This window comes from Trachypithecus francoisi, unplaced genomic scaffold, assembly GCF_009764315.1.
Source record: "Trachypithecus francoisi isolate TF-2019V2 unplaced genomic scaffold, Tfra_2.0 Lachesis_group10, whole genome shotgun sequence".
Taxonomy (NCBI): domain Eukaryota; kingdom Metazoa; phylum Chordata; class Mammalia; order Primates; family Cercopithecidae; genus Trachypithecus; species Trachypithecus francoisi.
The window spans coordinates 96,910,778-96,927,068 of record NW_022681455.1 but is presented as its reverse complement, the minus strand read 5'-3'; the positions used below and the strand labels follow the sequence as shown (position 1 = coordinate 96,927,068).

General features: G+C 45.9%; 1 protein-coding gene across 1 annotated transcript in view; it reads left to right on the top strand.

Moving 5' to 3' along the window:
- The first annotated feature begins 7,878 nt into the window (after positions 1-7,878).
- The window catches only part of BBS2 (Bardet-Biedl syndrome 2), a 46,603-nt gene continuing 38,190 nt past the window's right edge, over positions 7,879-16,291 (top strand). The window contains exons 1-2 of the mRNA XM_033218453.1: positions 7,879-8,227; positions 13,858-14,085. Coding sequence (XP_033074344.1) covers positions 8,111-8,227; positions 13,858-14,085 — 345 coding nt within the window. The 5' untranslated portion in view covers positions 7,879-8,110. The remainder of the gene's footprint in view (positions 8,228-13,857; positions 14,086-16,291) is intronic.

Sequence of the window (16,291 nt, the reverse complement as noted above, 5' to 3'; positions counted from 1 at the left end):
AGTTTAATGAAGGGACAATTTACAGAGGTGTGGGCAGGATTAGGGACATTCAGGAGAGATGATTGTTTGGACGAACGGAGGCAAGATGGCGCACTTCCGGGTTCTTCATCCCCCCAACTTTTCCCGTGCGCGCGAAAATGCAGCCGACGGCCGGGAAGGTGCAGACCAACTGGGCATGCGCCAGGTGACGTCAATCTGAAGAGACCAAGATTTACCTGGTCGCACCTGCAGAACGCCCCCGGACACACCCGTGCCCCGCCTATCGCCCTCCCACTCCCAGAAAAGCCGCTCCGGACGAGTGCCACGCGCGGACTTCCCAGCTTCCCCACTGCGGTCGGGACTGTCAGAACTCCGTCTGAGAGCAGCAAGGGGAACTCTGTGGGCCTCATTTGCCGGAGGCCAACAGACCTCTCCTCACCCACCTTCTTCCCCTGAAGCTAGGTGACCAAAATAAACTTGCAGTTTTGCTCCTACCCTTGCCTAGTCGCTGGTTCCTTTGCCCCCGATCTGGTGGTCTTAGAAAAAACAAAACAATGATGAGGCACCTAGAGACTAGCACAGTGGGAACTGTCACTGTCCCTAACCCTGAAGGAAGGAGAGAGAGAGGTGGCATTACAGGGCCCAGGGAAAGTTGGAGTAGAGGTTGAGGAACTACCTGGTAGAAGCAGTGGTGGTAGGTAGAGGAATATAACCACTGCCAAAATTACACCCAGCAGCGGGAGAGGAATCAATTTTCTGACCTTTCTCCTCTCCCATCATCTGATTACCTGATGGTGCAAGGAAACGGGCCATGAAATCTGCCACGGTTGGCCTTCTTAGCATAGACCAGGACAGAGGAGAGAGAGGATGGATCTGGAGAGGTGAATGGAGAATAACAGAATACAATTTCAAAACTCTACAGTGGGGGAGCTTTAGAAATAGTTCCTTTATCTGTACAGGGCACATTCTTTTTTTTTTTTTTTTTTTTTGAGATGGAGTCTTGCTCTTTCTCCCAGGCTGGAGTGCAGTGGCACCTCCAACTGCAACCTCCAACTCCTGGGATCCAGCGATTCTCCTACTTCAGCCTCCTGAGTAGCTGGGATTACAGGTACGTGCCACAACACCCAGCTAATTTTTGTATTTTTAGTAGAGACTGGCTTTCACCATGTCGGCCAGGCTGGTCTTGAACTCCTGACCTTGTGATCCACCCGCCTTGGCCTCCCTGTACAGGACACATTCTAGATGTGCAGTGATTCCATTTTAATGTAAGTGCTTCTCTCTTAGTCTCATTTTCAGCAACTTTTTCCAAGATTATTTACAGGCTTGATCTATAAGCATCTAGGAAACACTGTGGACCCTGGCCTCACCTGGGGGTAGAGCAAGGGCCTGAGAGGAGGGCTGCATGATGCTTTGAGGGATAGGGGATCCTGGACACTGGGATGTGTGGCCTCTCCAGGGATTTTCGAGCCCATGAAAATGTCAGAGAATCCACCATAACAAGAGGCCATTGGGAGCTTGGCCAAGGGTATCGTGTGATTGGATATCTCAAGGTTGCTTGTGACAAACATGAAACTAGAGGTCCAAGACCCTCTGCCCCTTTTCTGGCACCACTAGGTATCCAGGGTTCTGATGGGTCTCTGAGGGTGGGGGTGGGAGGTAACTAACACTGATTTCGGTGGCTTTTCCTACCACTTCCATGGGATATGTGTGTTGGGGGGGGGGGTGGAATTTGGGCTTGAATTTGTTTCTGATCCATAAATTGGGGATAATAATATTACCTTCTTCACATGATTATTGGGAAGATTGAGATGATCATATAAGTAAATAATTTGCAGTCTGGCATGTAGGAAGTGCTCAACATATGTTAGCTATTAGTAGCAGTTGTAGCTTTTCCTCCTGTCTACTGACTGGAAGGTACTGTTTCTGTTTTTCATATGACACATTGCAAAGTGATTTTGAACATATGATTCTTAATTTCATTTCTTGCAAGTGTGAAATGAGCTGACAGAAGAGACTAACATGGAGAGCTTCACCCCCACGGCCCACAGCAGACACATCACAGAGTTACCAGGGATTCCAGAAAGGAAGTCAAGTGATGAAAGACTAAAGGACAGGAAGCCTGGGAGGACTGCTCCCCAAGGGAAGCTGGGTGGAAAGTTCTCACGGAGTCCAGCCCTGTTCCGCCTGCTCTGTCCCGGGAGTCTCTCAGCCCCTGTCCCTCTGCGAATTGAGGAGCGGTCCTAATTGCCAGTTGCCTTAAAGAGTTTGGGGAAACTGAAGACTGGGGTCCTTTATAGGCAGGTTCTGGATCAAGAGGGGTGGGGAGAGGCCCTGTATTTGGATTCCTGAAATCCACAGACAACCCTACCCTTACACTACTTTATTTTAAAGGTTTTGTTTTGTTTTAAATTACAAAAGTAAAACAAGCATGCTGAAAAATAGCATAAACATATACAGTGCATAGGCCGGGCTCAGTGGCTCATGCCTGTAATCTCAGCACTTTGGGAGGCCGAGGCAGGTGGATCATGAGGTCAGGAATTCAAGACCAACCTGGCCAAGATGGTCAAACCCTGTCTCTACCAAAAATACAAAAATTAGCCAGACATGGTGGCAGGCACCTGTAATCCCAGGCAGGAGAATTGCTTGAACCCAGGGGGCGGAGGTTGCAGTGAGCCAAAATCGTGCCACTGCACTGCACTCCAGCCTGGGCGACAGAGTGATACTCCATCTCAGAAACAAAACAAAACAAACAAATAAACAAAAACATATACAGTGCATAGGCCGGGCTCAGTGGCTCATGCCTGTAATCTCAGCACTTTGGGAGGCCGAGGCAGGTGGATCATGAGGTCAGGAATTCAAGACCAACCTGGCCAAGATGGTCAAACCCTGTCTCTACCAAAAATACAAAAATTAGCCAGACATGGTGGCAGGCACCTGTAATCCCAGGCAGGAGAATTGCTTGAACCCAGGGGGCGGAGGTTGCAGTGAGCCAAAATCGTGCCACTGCACTGCACTCCAGCCTGGGCGACAGAGTGATACTCCATCTCAGAAACAAAACAAAACAAACAAATAAACAAAAACATATACAGTGCATAAAGAAAAAGGCAGAAGTCCTTCTCCAGGTGGCCTCCCTGACCAAGTCTGCTCTTCAAGGTGGGCCCTGCGGCTGCTGGAATCTCCTGTGCTAGGGAGCCCTCCATGCTGCCTCCCTCCAGGCCTTTAATCCAGTCTTGAGGTGCCTGAATGTGTTTTTTACACCTGCACACCCTCTAGTGGGGGTGCTTTGCAAACTCAATGTGAGGACAAGAAGATGGAGTGGCAGGTGGCAGGTGTTGCCTAAGGCACCCTCCCATCGGGCTCCCCCGCCCTTGGAAATTAGGATCTTCAATTTTGGTCCTGACCAAGTCCCACTAAAACTTGGCTACTAGTTTGGTTTTCCAATCCCAGGGCCAAAAGGAAACTGGGAGCAATGCTACCTACTGGCAAAAGAAAAAAGATCAAATTTGTTAGAAGAGTGACCCTAACTAGTCAAAGGCAGTGCTTTCACCTCGAGGTAATGATAATAACCACTTCTGGGAGCCCTTACTGAAGGCCAGGCTTTGCTTTAAGAATGAGGACTGCTAATATTTCTCTTTTCTAGATGAGGATGCTGGTGCTCAGGGAGGTTTACTGCAGGAGGCAGGAAAGTGCAGTGGTGAGGAGGTCAGGCTCTGTGGTCTGATCACCTGGTCAGCCATCCTGGTTCTGCCGCTTATCAGCTGTGTGACCTCAGGCTTACACATGGAGTCTCCCATACTTGGTTTCCCCTCTAGTAAAACAGGGATGATGACTTTAAGGGATGACATCTTTAAGGATGGGTTTAAAGAATTGAGCTACTTGTTTTCTTATGTTAATATGTCAAGAAAGAAGTGTCTCCCTCCAAGGGTGGTGGTGATTAAATGAGTTAGGATGTGGCTGGGCATCGTGGCTCATGCCTGTAATTGCAGCACTTTGGGAGGCTGCAGGAGGAGGATCACTTGAGCCAGGAGTTTGAGGTTACAGTGAGCTATGATCACACCACTGTGCTCCAGCCTGGATGACAGAGTGAGACGTTGTCTCAAAAAAAACAAAAGAGTATGTGTAGTCCTGGCACAGAGAAGATGCTCAATAAATATGAGAACTGGGATTAAATAATGGGCCTAAATCTCAGCTAGTGGCTGATGGAGGAGGCATCTGAACCCGGGTGTGATATGGTTAAGGGTCAAAGGCTTACCTGCTATGTAGTGCTGTCTCCCTAGAGCCCGCCAGCTCTCAACTCCTCTCCCACCTTCAAGGCCTAGATCCTTGGAAGTCTCAGCTCTTACTGATGTGAGGATGACACGGGTCTCCTCAGAAGAACCAATGATTCCTGGTGAGTCGTGGGAGGCAGAGAAGATTATTGGACATTTGGCAGAAGAGGGTCAGCCCTGGGCCTTTATCCTCGGAGGAAAGCCTGTAAGTCCCCTGCCCTGATCAGTGCTTGGCAGGGAGGATGGGGGATTCCCTATCTCTCTAGGGATATCCTAAACTCAAGTACCCTCATTATGATACATGATCTGATGGAAGCACAGGGGAAGTGTGGCTGCCTCCTAAGGGTGGAAATAGCAGTGAGGGAGGCTGTCAAACATGATTTGCTGGAGTGGTGATGTCCAACCTGAGTCTTCAAGGATGGGGGGAAGTTATGAAGGGAGGGGAAGGACATTCTGGGCAGAGGGCACAATTTGAGCAGAGAGGCTAGACATGGCATCTGAGAAGGATCAAGTCTGAAGAAAGAAGAAGCATAAGATGAGGCTGCAGCAGTCAACAGTGGTCAGAATTTGGAAATCTTTGTGTAATCTGCTGAAGTGCTTGGACTCTTTTTGATTGAAAATAGGAAGCCAAGGAAGAGTTATAGAGGAAGTAACAATGGTAAAGTTTTGTCAGGTGTACATAGGATTGTAGGATTATTGTATGGTTATCCCATTTTACAATCCTACGTAGGATTGTAGGATTATTGTATAATCATATATTACTATACATTATATATATAATCATACAATAACCCTATGTAGGGTTGTAGAATTGTTGTATGATTAAGTGAGATGATACATATGAAGTTCTTAGAATGGCACCTAAAAAATGCTCAGTAAGGCCAGGCGCAGTGGCTCATGCCTGTAATCCCAGCTCTTTGGGAGGCTGAGGCGGGCGGATCATGAGGTCAGGAGATGGAGACCATCCTGGCTAATGTGGTGAAACTCCGTCTCTACTAAAAATACAAAAAAGTAGCCAGGCGAGGTGGTGGGCGCCTGTAGTCCCAGCTGCTCGGGAGGCTGAGACAGGAGAACGGCCTGAACCCGGGAGGCACAATCATGCCACTTCACTCCAGCCTGGGTGACAGAGCTAGACTCCGTCTCAACAACAATAACAAAAATGCTCAGTAAATGTTAATGATGTTGATGCTGATGACTGTAATGTCCTATTAGGAAGAGAAACCACAAAGTTAGAGGCCACCAAGGCAGTCCATACAGTAAGTAAGGCGTGGCCAGGTAAACAGAGGCCAAGACCAGCCTTACATAGAAGTCCAGGACTTGTCTGCCTGCTGGAGTAAAACCCAAGCTTCTTGGTCTGGCTCAAAAGCACTAGGTGACCTGGCCCCTTCTCATACATTAGGCTCCAGCCACATTATTTTCTTTCTGGTCTTCAAACATGTCCAAACTGGTCCTGTGCCCTTGCTGTTCCCTCTGTCTAGACTGCCCGTCCCTCACATTTTTGAATGGCTGCCACTTACTTGTCACAAAGTTCTTGGTTTAAATGTTACTTCCTCTAAGAGACCTTCTTGAGCCCTAGAACATCAGCCTTCTCGCCAGATGAAATGATCTTACTTATTTTCATGTTTAGTGTCTGTTGCTGCCTATCCCCTAGAGCATGTAAACTCCATAAGGGTATGAATTATATCTTTCTTGTTCACTGCTGTATCCCTAGGTCCTTGAACACCATCTAGAACATGGATACCCTCCATAAATGTTTATCAGGAAAAAATAAAGGATCTGAAATGATGTCTATTAGAGAGTCATTCCTTTCAAGCTATTCCTGGGAGAGGTAGCTGATCAAGTTGTGATCAGCTAGTAGCACAGCTGAGTGGATTCAGTGAAATGATGATTTTGTGTAGGTAGAATCTGGGGACTAAAGAGAAGGGACATCACAAAACAAAGTAAGTTCCAATGACCCAGGGTAATTTCCATGGCATGGCTGGTCAGGGAGCTGCTATAGGACTTGGGGTGTAGACAGGTGACAGAAGGGTGGGGGTGGAGATGGGGTAGAAAGAGGCTGGGTCTCAGAAGCATGGTCCATCAGAGGGGGACTGGAGGGCCACTGGCTCAGGTCTTACATTCCATCAAGATCTTTAAATTTAGGCTGGGAGTAGTGGCTTACACCTATAATTCTAGCACTTTGGGAGGCTGAAACTGGAGGATCACTTGAGGCCAGGAGTTCGAGCTGTGATAGCACCACTGCACTCCAGCCTGATTGACAGCGGAGACCCTGTCTCTAAATAAAATAAAATAAAAATCAATTTTAAAAAGTAAAGATTACCAATCTTAGTCTTTTAACATTAGTATTTTGATATTATTTGCAAAAGAGGTTACAGTCACAGACACACCAATAGGCTTGAAAAAAAATGCTCATTCATATAACTGTAATTACAAAATGCAAGTATCAAGACTATTCCATAACTCATCTTTCTTTTTTTTCTTTGAGATGGAGTCTCGCTCTGTCACCCAGGCTGGAGTGCAGTGGCATGATCTCGGCTCACTGCAACTTCCGCCTCCCGGGTTCAAGCGATTCTCCTGCCTCAGCCTCCGAAGTAGCTGGGACTACAGGTGCCCACGACCACATCCAGCAAATTTTTGTATTTTTAGTAGGGTCGGGGTTGCACCATGTTGGCCAGGCTGGTCTTGAACTCCTGACCTCAAGTGATCCACTCACCTTGGTCTCCCAAAGTGCTAGGATTACAGGCGTGAACCACCGCCCTCGGCCCAGAACTCATCTTTCAAGACCTGCCTGCAGCATCTGACAGTTGTTTTTCTCCTCCTGGCCACCCTCTCTTTGAGCTTCCAGGACGCTATACTCTCCTGATTGTACTTCCTTGCTGGCTACTCCAAGTCTCCTCTAGCGGTCCTTGCTCATCTCATCATCCACCCCAGATTGTCCATTTCCAGAAGGCAGCAGAGTGAGCCCCGGTCCTCACCTGAAGTTCCTCTGTAGGAACACCCTCCCTCGAGGCTGGCTTCCTCACTTCCTAATAGTCCTTGCCTGAATGTCACTTTCTCAGAGAGGTCTCTTTCCTACCACCCTACTTAACATTGCATTCCCTCCAACCCTCTCTCCCCTTTTCCTTCCCTTAATTTCCTCTCTAGTGCTCACTACCAAATTACATGCATTTCTTGTTTAGTGTTTGTCTCCCCCGATTAGTACAGGAAAGCGGAGGTTTGTCTTTTGTTTGCTATTTATTACCTAGAACAGTGTTTGATACACAATAGGCCCTCAAGGAAATTTTGTTGGTCACTTCTCAATTTTGCAGGTTTGCACTTAAAAATACATAGGGAGCCTTACCAGGAGCCCTAAACCTAACGTGAGTCTAAGGATTGGTATGGTTTTCCTCCACACAACGGCTAAAGAAAGGGACAGAGCCGACACTCAATAAATAATTCTTGAATTAATGACTCTCTGGAGTTGGGTAGCATTGTGTGAAGTTTGCAGGGTGCAGTTTGGTTGTGGCGCTAGAAGGGGAAGCCTCGGGGCTGAGCCTGTAGGCTCATCAGTGGAGTTCAACTCAGAGGGATAAATCACCGCAGTGGGAATCAACTGCATCCCCAGCCCAGCAGGGGTTCCACCGCGCAGCCGCAAAAGCCGCCACGGTTCTACCGCGCAGCCGCAGAAGGAGCGGACGGGTCTGCGCAGCCGCAGGAGCAGCAGGCGGTACGTGGACGGATTCGTCCCGGGCTGTCTCGCGTCAGGCGTGAGGCGGCTGGGGCCGGGCAGGTAGTGTCCCTGCACTCCTCACCTGGCCGCGTGAAGCCGGCTGCGCTGCGCTGGCCTTGAGCTTCCAGCCCTCCTCCCCTAAGCCGCCGCCATCATGCTGCTGCCTGTGTTCACCCTGAAACTGCGCCACAAAATCAGCCCCCGCATGGTGGCCATAGGGCGCTACGACGGGACTCACCCGTGCCTGGCGGCCGCCACCCAAGCGGGCAAGGTAACCGCTCCCAACCGCAGGGAGCCCGGGCCCCGGTGAACCCCGGGACCTCCGCCTGCCGCGCCCCTGAGACCCCGCCCCCCCTCCGGCCCCGCCCCCAGCCCGTGTTGCCCGGCAACTGGTCGGCTAGCGCCTTGTAGCTCCATCCTGCAGAGGACAGTGGGGTCTTAGAGGAAGAACTTTTCTGAGAAGTTGACGTTTTCTTGTTGTCAGGCGAGGTCGGAGTCCCTGGACATAGGGAGCTTAGAAAATAGACGTCTCCGGAGGGAAGGGGCTTGGTTCGGGTTCCAGTAATAACCGACCCCAGATTCAAGCCAAGGGCCTCTGCTTGTCACTTGGAACTCAGAATTCCTCCCACTCTCGCACACTGCTGCTGCTGCTGCCGCTGCCGCCGCCGCCGCCGCCGCCGCCGCCGCCGCCGCCTCCTCCTCCTCCTCCTCCTCCTCCTCCTCCTCCTCCTCCTTCTTCTTCTTCTCCTCCTCTCCTCCTCCTCCTCCTCCCCCTCCTCCTTCTCCTCCTCCTGCTGCTGCTGCTGCTGCTGCTTCTTCTTCTTTTCTTCTTCCTTCTTCTTCTTCTTTCTTCTTCTTCTTCTTCTTTCTTCTCCTTCTCCTTCTTCTCCTCCTCCTCCTTCTCCTTCTTTTTTTTTTTTTTTGAGATGGAGTCTTGCTCTGTCGCCCAGGCAGGAGTGCAGTGGCGCGATCTCGGATCACTGCAGCCTCCGTCTCCCGAGTTTATGCAATTCTCCTGCCTCGGCCTCCTGACTATCTGAGATTACAGGCGCCCACCACCACGCCCGGCTATTTTTTGTATTTTCAGTAGAGACAGGATTTCACCATGTTGGCCAGGCTGTTCTCGAACTCCTGACCTCAAGTGATCTACCTGCCTCGGCCTCCCAAAGTGGTAGGATTGCAGGCGTGAACCACTGCACCCAGCCTCTCACACTGCTCTTTTACTGAACAACAACGACAAAAGAATGCAATACAAAACTTAACTTTTTCAAATTGCACTTTGATCCTTTCCCATGTACATTCAGTTCTTTCCCCATAATTTATTCACTAAGTATTAGGTGCTTACTATGTGCGATTACTGGGCAAGGTGTGAGAGTCAAAGAGATAAAAGAGACATGATCATTTAACATTCACCAGACTTCTACTGAACACCTGTATAGATTTTGGAGACTCGGATGTAAAAGGAGTCCCTACTTTCAGAAAGCTTATAGTCCAGAAGTTAACAGACAAGGCAAATCAGAGCCCTGTATATTTGACAGAGGCATGCCCAAAATACATGAAATGTAGTGACAAGGCTAATAACATAATAGGCACAGAACTTTATTACATGAGTCATCTCAGCATCATTGCTACAAGGCCAAGGGCAGCAGCATGGCATAGGTATGGTGTTTCTTGGCTCCAGTATCTACTAATTTCATGACCTTGGGCAAGGCACTTAATAATAGTACCTAATACGTGGAATCATGAGCTTTAAAGTTAATACATGTAAAGCGCTTGACATACAGGAAGTGGTCACTAATTGCTACCTGTTATTTTCTTTTTATGATTCTCACTTTATTGACTAGAAATTGCAGTTGAGAGAGGTTCAACACAGTGCTTGGGGCCACTCAACTAGAAAGTGTGGAATGTAGTCAGAGTGCATGTTGTCTGACCCAGTGTGGATTTAATAAGTTAGCATTTGTGTAACAATTTATAGTTTTTAGGACCCTTCCACGTATGTTGTATGTTATATGTCTTGGGATATGGAAGTAAAAAGGAAGGCTTCATTTTCATCAAGTAGTATAACAGAGTTAAGCTATTAATATGGGATCTGGCACATCATGATGTTAGTTATTGTTACAGTTAGAAGCCACTGACAGGCTGGGTGCAGTGGCTCATGCCTGTAATACCAGCACTTTGGGAGGCTGAGGCGGGCAGATCACCTGAGGTCAGGAGTTCGAGACCAGCCTGGCATGGTGAAACCCTGTCTCTACTAAAAATACAAAAATTAGCCAGGTGTTGTGGGTGCCTATAATTCCAGCTACTTGAGGGTTGAGGCAGGAGAATCACTTGAACTTGGGAGGTGGAGGTTGCAGTGAGCCGAGATCACACCATTGCACTTCAGCCTGGGCAACAGAATGAGGCTCGGTCTCAAAGAAAAGAAAAAGCACTGACAAATGCCAAAAAGAACTTCATGTTGGTTGTGCTGTAGGTGCATAGCAGATACATAAATGGGCTGAAAATATCCCATTGATACTAACTTAGCCCCTAATTTGAGGGGTTACAATGTGCTGAGCAGTGTTCATAGCCCTACAGGTGTATTGGAGAATGTGACAGACAAGTTTTGCCCCCTTGAAGCTTACATTTGAGAGGGGGAACCAGGCAGTTAACCGAATATGCAAGTGTTTTCGTAGAAGAATAAGGGATTCAGTGTGATGGGAGCTTGCTGTTTTAGAAAGGTGGTCAGTTGGCCTCTAATAACATTTGATGAGAGGTCTGAAGGAACTAAGGAAACAAGCTCTGCAGATTTGTGGGATAAGTGCCTTGCAGGCAAAGGGACCTGCAGGTGCAAGGGCCTTGAGCTGGAGATACGCGTGGTGTGTTTCAGGAGCACAAGGAAGCCACAGGCTAGAAGGCAATGAGGGTTGCCATGAGGTAACCACAAGCCAGATCATATAGGAACCTGAATGCCATGGCACAGACCTTGGTTTTTATGCTGAGTAAGTTGGGAAGTCCTTGAGGGTTTTGATAAAGTGGGTGTTGGAATTTGCTTTATGTTTTAGATAAAGGCTAACTGGCTGGTATGTGGAGAACAGATGTTCTGTGACGGGATGCAAGAAAGTAAGTATGGGAGTAGAAGCAGGGAGATGAGGCAGAGGTCCTTAGGGCAGCCCTTAGATAGGGTGTGACCTGGAGTGGAATGCAGGAATGCTTGATTCTAGGGCTGTTGTCGAAAATGGCCAATAAATAAATAAATAAATAAAATAAAATAAATGAGGTCCTTTGTCCTGTGTAATTGGGTAGATACTTTGTGTTCAGCCCTATAAACAAATCTAAAAAGTTCTGACCTGATCTTTTATCTTGAGACCTTAAAAATAATTAGTATTTTATGACTCAATGCCATGAATATATTCTCTTAAAAGCAATTAAAACATTTCAGCTAGGGTTAAAGCCTGCATCTCTAGAAACAGGACTTTATCATTACATCTGGGACCCTGTTGTGAACATGGAGCTGACTCTGGGTCTTAGCAAGGATATATATATACATATATATACACACACACACACACACACACATACATATATATATATATATATATTTTTGAGACAGAGTCTTGCTCTGTTACCCAGGCTGGAGTGCAGTGGCGCAATCTCAGCTCACTGCAAGCTCTGCCTCCCGGATTCACACCATTCTCCTGCCTCAACCTCCCGAGTAGCTGGGACTACAGGTGCCTACCACCAAGCCTGGCTGATTTTTTATATTTTTAGTAGAGAAGGGGTTTCACCGTGTTAGCCAGGATGGTCTCGATCTCCTAACCTCGTGATCCGCCCGCCTCGGCTTCCCATAGTGCTGACGTTACAGGCGTGAGCCACCGCGCCTGGCAGCAAGGATATTTTTAAAAGGAGTCTCTGTCCGTGCATGGTGGCTTAACGCCTGCAATCCCAGTACTTTGGGAGGCTGAGATGGGCAGATCAACTGAGGTCAGGAGGTCGAGACCAACCTGGCCAACTGAAACCCGTCTCTACTAAAAATACAAAAATTAGTTGGGCGTAGTGGTGTACCCCTGTAATCCCAGCTACTCGGGAGGCTGAGGCAGGAGAATTGCTGAGACCCGGGAGGCAGAGGTTGCAGTGAGCTAAGATTGTGCCACTGTACTCCAGCCTGGGCAACAGAGCAAGACTCCGTCTCAAAAAACATACAAATAAATAAAAGGAATCTCTTGCAGGGTGAACATTAGAGTTTTCCTCTGGGGACATTTTTTCTCTCACAGTAATGCTTAGGCGTCAGTTGAATTTACATTGTTTGCAGCACCTCCTCACCTAGAACAGATGTGTGAACTTCAGCCAGTCCTTTGGAAACCCTGGGAATGGTCCTTTTGTTATGTGACTGAGGTTGGCTTTCTTTCCTTGCCTGAAGGGACAGACTTGTTTCCCTGTGGACTCTCTGGGTGCAGAGAACAGCAGGAGTGAACTGGGGGAAAGTCTGATTCCTGAGACCTTTGTTGCTCTTGATAAAAATTGCAAACTCTTTCCATTCCAGTAAGAATGTATATGGAGCCTGTAAGCTATTTCCTCTCCTGTTCTTTCTCAGCGTATTAGATTTCTGGAAAACTCTGTAAGAATTGGTTTGTTCAGAACTGTTATAAAAGGAAGTGTGATGTGGTGGTGGCTGGAGCTCAGGGTCTGGAGCACACCAGGCTCTTGTCTTAGCCCTGTCACCAGTCTCAAGACCTTGGCAAAGGGCCTTAACTCTTCCGACCTCATCTGGAAATCAAGGGTTGGTGTCAGGTTCAAATGCAATGAACATTGACCAAAGCATGTTGTCAAGTGTTACACAGACGGAACATGAAGGCAGTGTTCAGTGGCTGCACATCTTTTCTATGTTTTTAGTCAATTCTTTTGAAAATTATTTTTTGTTGAATAGGCTGCCTTGGGTAGGTATTAATTTAAAATTCTGTTTGGATTTATGTGAAAGAGATAAAATACTCATGTAAATTTTACACATTTTAGAAATAGAAGGGGCTAGAGGGACCCCCTAGTCCAGTGTTTTTCATCTCCCCAACCCTTTTTTTCATGTTGCCCACCTTGGAACTTTTTTAGACCATGAAGATTTCCCCAGTGAAATTCTGATACCTCAGATATACTGTATATCTCTTTTTGTACTGTGGTCCTGCGAAGGGCTACACGATTCCTGTGTCGCAAACCCATTTACTTGTCCTGGGAGTGATCGCGCCCCTCTTGAGAGTGCATTTTCTAGTCCAAACCTCCTTTTTACAGATGAAGTTTAGGAAGGTTGAACAATTTATCCAGATACTCAGATTATATTTATGATAGTTGAAACTGTTGAATTTATTATCTTTGGGCTAATTACTTAGTTATGCGTCACTGGTATAAATTATGAAAGTCTTCAAGATACTTGATTTGCATGACTTGGTTTAAGTTTGTGAAACAGGTTTACTAACTAGCAGAGCATTTTAAGGTCTGGAAAGTGAATTCATTAGGTGCTCGGATGAAAGATAATAAAGGTAGTGTTTATTCTGTTTTCCATGATCTTCTTGGTGTGTGGCAATCGCATTGAAGGTGGTAGCAGCTTATTCTAGGTTGATCAGGAAAAGGCTACCTTCTAAGAGTGCTTTGACATCCTGCTGGTGGGTAGCATGTAAGCTGGCCTGGTAAGCAGTGACTAGATCTTGTTCATTACCCTGTTCCTTACAAGGCTAAGAACCACTGGATTCCCATGATTCATAATGACTGAAAGTTGTCCATGCATTGAACTATGTACTAGTGTTTTAAGTTTCATAGGAGATTAAAGTGACTTCTTGTTAATGTGGATGTGTTAGTAACCTGGTTCTTTTTTTGAAAAAATGTATAACAATAATTTTTTATATTTTAAGGGAATGTAATTAATTATTTTTGTTTCAGGTTTTTATTCATAATCCTCATACACGGAACCAGCATGTCAGGGCATCCAGGGTCTTCCAGAGCCCCCTGGAATCTGATGTTTCTCTTCTCCACATTAACCAGGCAGTCAGCTGCCTAACTGCAGGTGTATTGAACCCTGAGCTTGGCTATGATGCCCTTTTAGTGGGGACACAGACTAATCTTCTGGCCTATGATGTCTGCAATAATTCGGATTTGTTCTACAGAGAGGCAAGTATGACCTTTATAACCATAAAATTGTCATTACTCATTAATGTCCATTTTTTATGCTTAGAAGAGATCAGATCATTTATTTTGGTATGTTGATTATGTGACTGTTATAGTGTACATAAACAACATGGAAATTTTGCTATTAACATCTGCTTTATGTATTCGGAACTTACTTATTTGGTTATGGTTGCTAATTACTTGGTGACACTCGAGCTTATCCCAATGAGGTGTATCTGTGATACTACCATCTGTCAAGATCTCCTGTTGAGAATTCAACGAAGAGCTGGGAAACCAGTAGACAGGTCTCCTGGTGGACTCACATTCAAGTTTAGTGCAATAGTTTATAGGAGAAGCCCTTACTGTAGCCTACCACCTATAGGCTGCTGCAACTTTAATACCCAAGCAATTCATGTTTATTACAGAAAAGATAAGGAAGTAAAAAGTAAAAGAAATTACATCTGTTTTTTCATCTAAAAATAACACTTCACACTTGAATTTTTGAACTGAGATTTTTTACCAAGCATATATGAATACATTTTGTAGTAAAATTGGATCATATATACATGTAGCCTTTTACTTGTTTTTACCCTATAGCAGCTTTATTAAGATATGATTCACATGTACAACTAACCTACTTAAAGTATACAATTCAGTGGTTTTTAGTGTATCCAGAGAGCTGTACAACCATCACCATCATCAATTTTCAACATTCTTATTACCCCCAAAAGAAAACCCATACGCTTTAGTATCACCCCCCATTTTTCTTTAACCTCCTAACCTTAGGCAACCAGTTATCTACTTTCTGTCTCTAGAAGCTTGCATATTCTAGACATTTCATAAATAATGGAATTATATAATATGTAATCATTTGTGAGTGGCTTTTTTCTTAGCATAATATTTTCAAGGTTGATTCACGTTGTAGCATGTGTCAGTAATTCATTTTTATGGCTGAATAATATTCCATTGTATGTATATACCACATTTTATTCATCCATTTATCAGTTAATGGACATTCTACTCCCTGGCTATTATGTGTGGCTCTTTCATTCAATAATATGTTGTGAACATCTTTATATGAAGTTACTATATACCCGTTATGTCATTCTTATTGGTTCTATAGTATTTCTTTTTTTTTTTTTTTTTTTTTTGAGACGGAGTCTCGCTCTGTCTCCCAGGCTGGAGTGCAGTGGCCAGATCTCAGCTCACTGCAAGCTCCGCCTCCCGGGTTTACGCCATTCTCCTGCCTCAGCCTCCCGGGTAGCTGGGACTACAGGCATCGCCACGTCGCCCGGCTAGTTTTTTGTAGTTTTTAGTAGAGACGGGGTTTCACCGTGTTAGCCAGGATGGTCTCGATCTCCTGACCTCATGATCCGCCCGTCTCGGCCTCCCAAAGTGCTGGGATTACAGGCCTGAGCCACCGCGCCCGGCCGGTTCTATAGTATTTCATTGTGTTAATATAATTTGTTTAACCATTCCATGTTGTTGAACATTTATGTTATTTCCATTGTTTCTCTATTATAGTTCATAGTGTAATAACTGTATATCTTTGACCACTTCCCTAATTATTTCCTGAGGATAAGTTCCTGAAAATGCAGATGGTTTTCTTTCTTTTTGTTTTTGTTTTTTGAGACGGAGTCTTGCTCTGTCACCCAGGCTGGAGTGCAGTGTCATGATCATGGCTTACTGCAGCCTTGACCTCATGGGCTCGAGCAATTCTCCCACCTCAGCCTTCTGAGTAGCTGGGACTACAGGTGTGTACTACCACGCCCAGCTAATTGTTTATTTTTTAGAGAGATGGGGTCTCACTGTGTTGGCCAGGCTGGTCTCAAACTCCTGGGCTAAAGCAGTCTTCCTGCCTCAGCTTCCCAAAGTGTTATAATTATAGATGTGAGCCACTGCATTTGACTGGTTTTCTTCTTTTTTTTGTTGACGTAAAATGTACATACATGAAAATTGCACAAACCTTATGTGTACAGTTCAATGAGTTTGGATCCCTGTAACCAATACCCCAATAAAAATATAGAACATTTTCATCACCTCAGAAAATGTTGTTGTGTCCCATTCCAGTCAGTTTCTATCTCCGATAGACATTCACCATTCTGACTTCTATCGGCTTAGATTAGCTTTTCCTGTTGTTGAACTCCATACAAATGGAATCATACAGAACGTATTCTATGGTGTCTGGCTTCTTTCACTTAACATAATG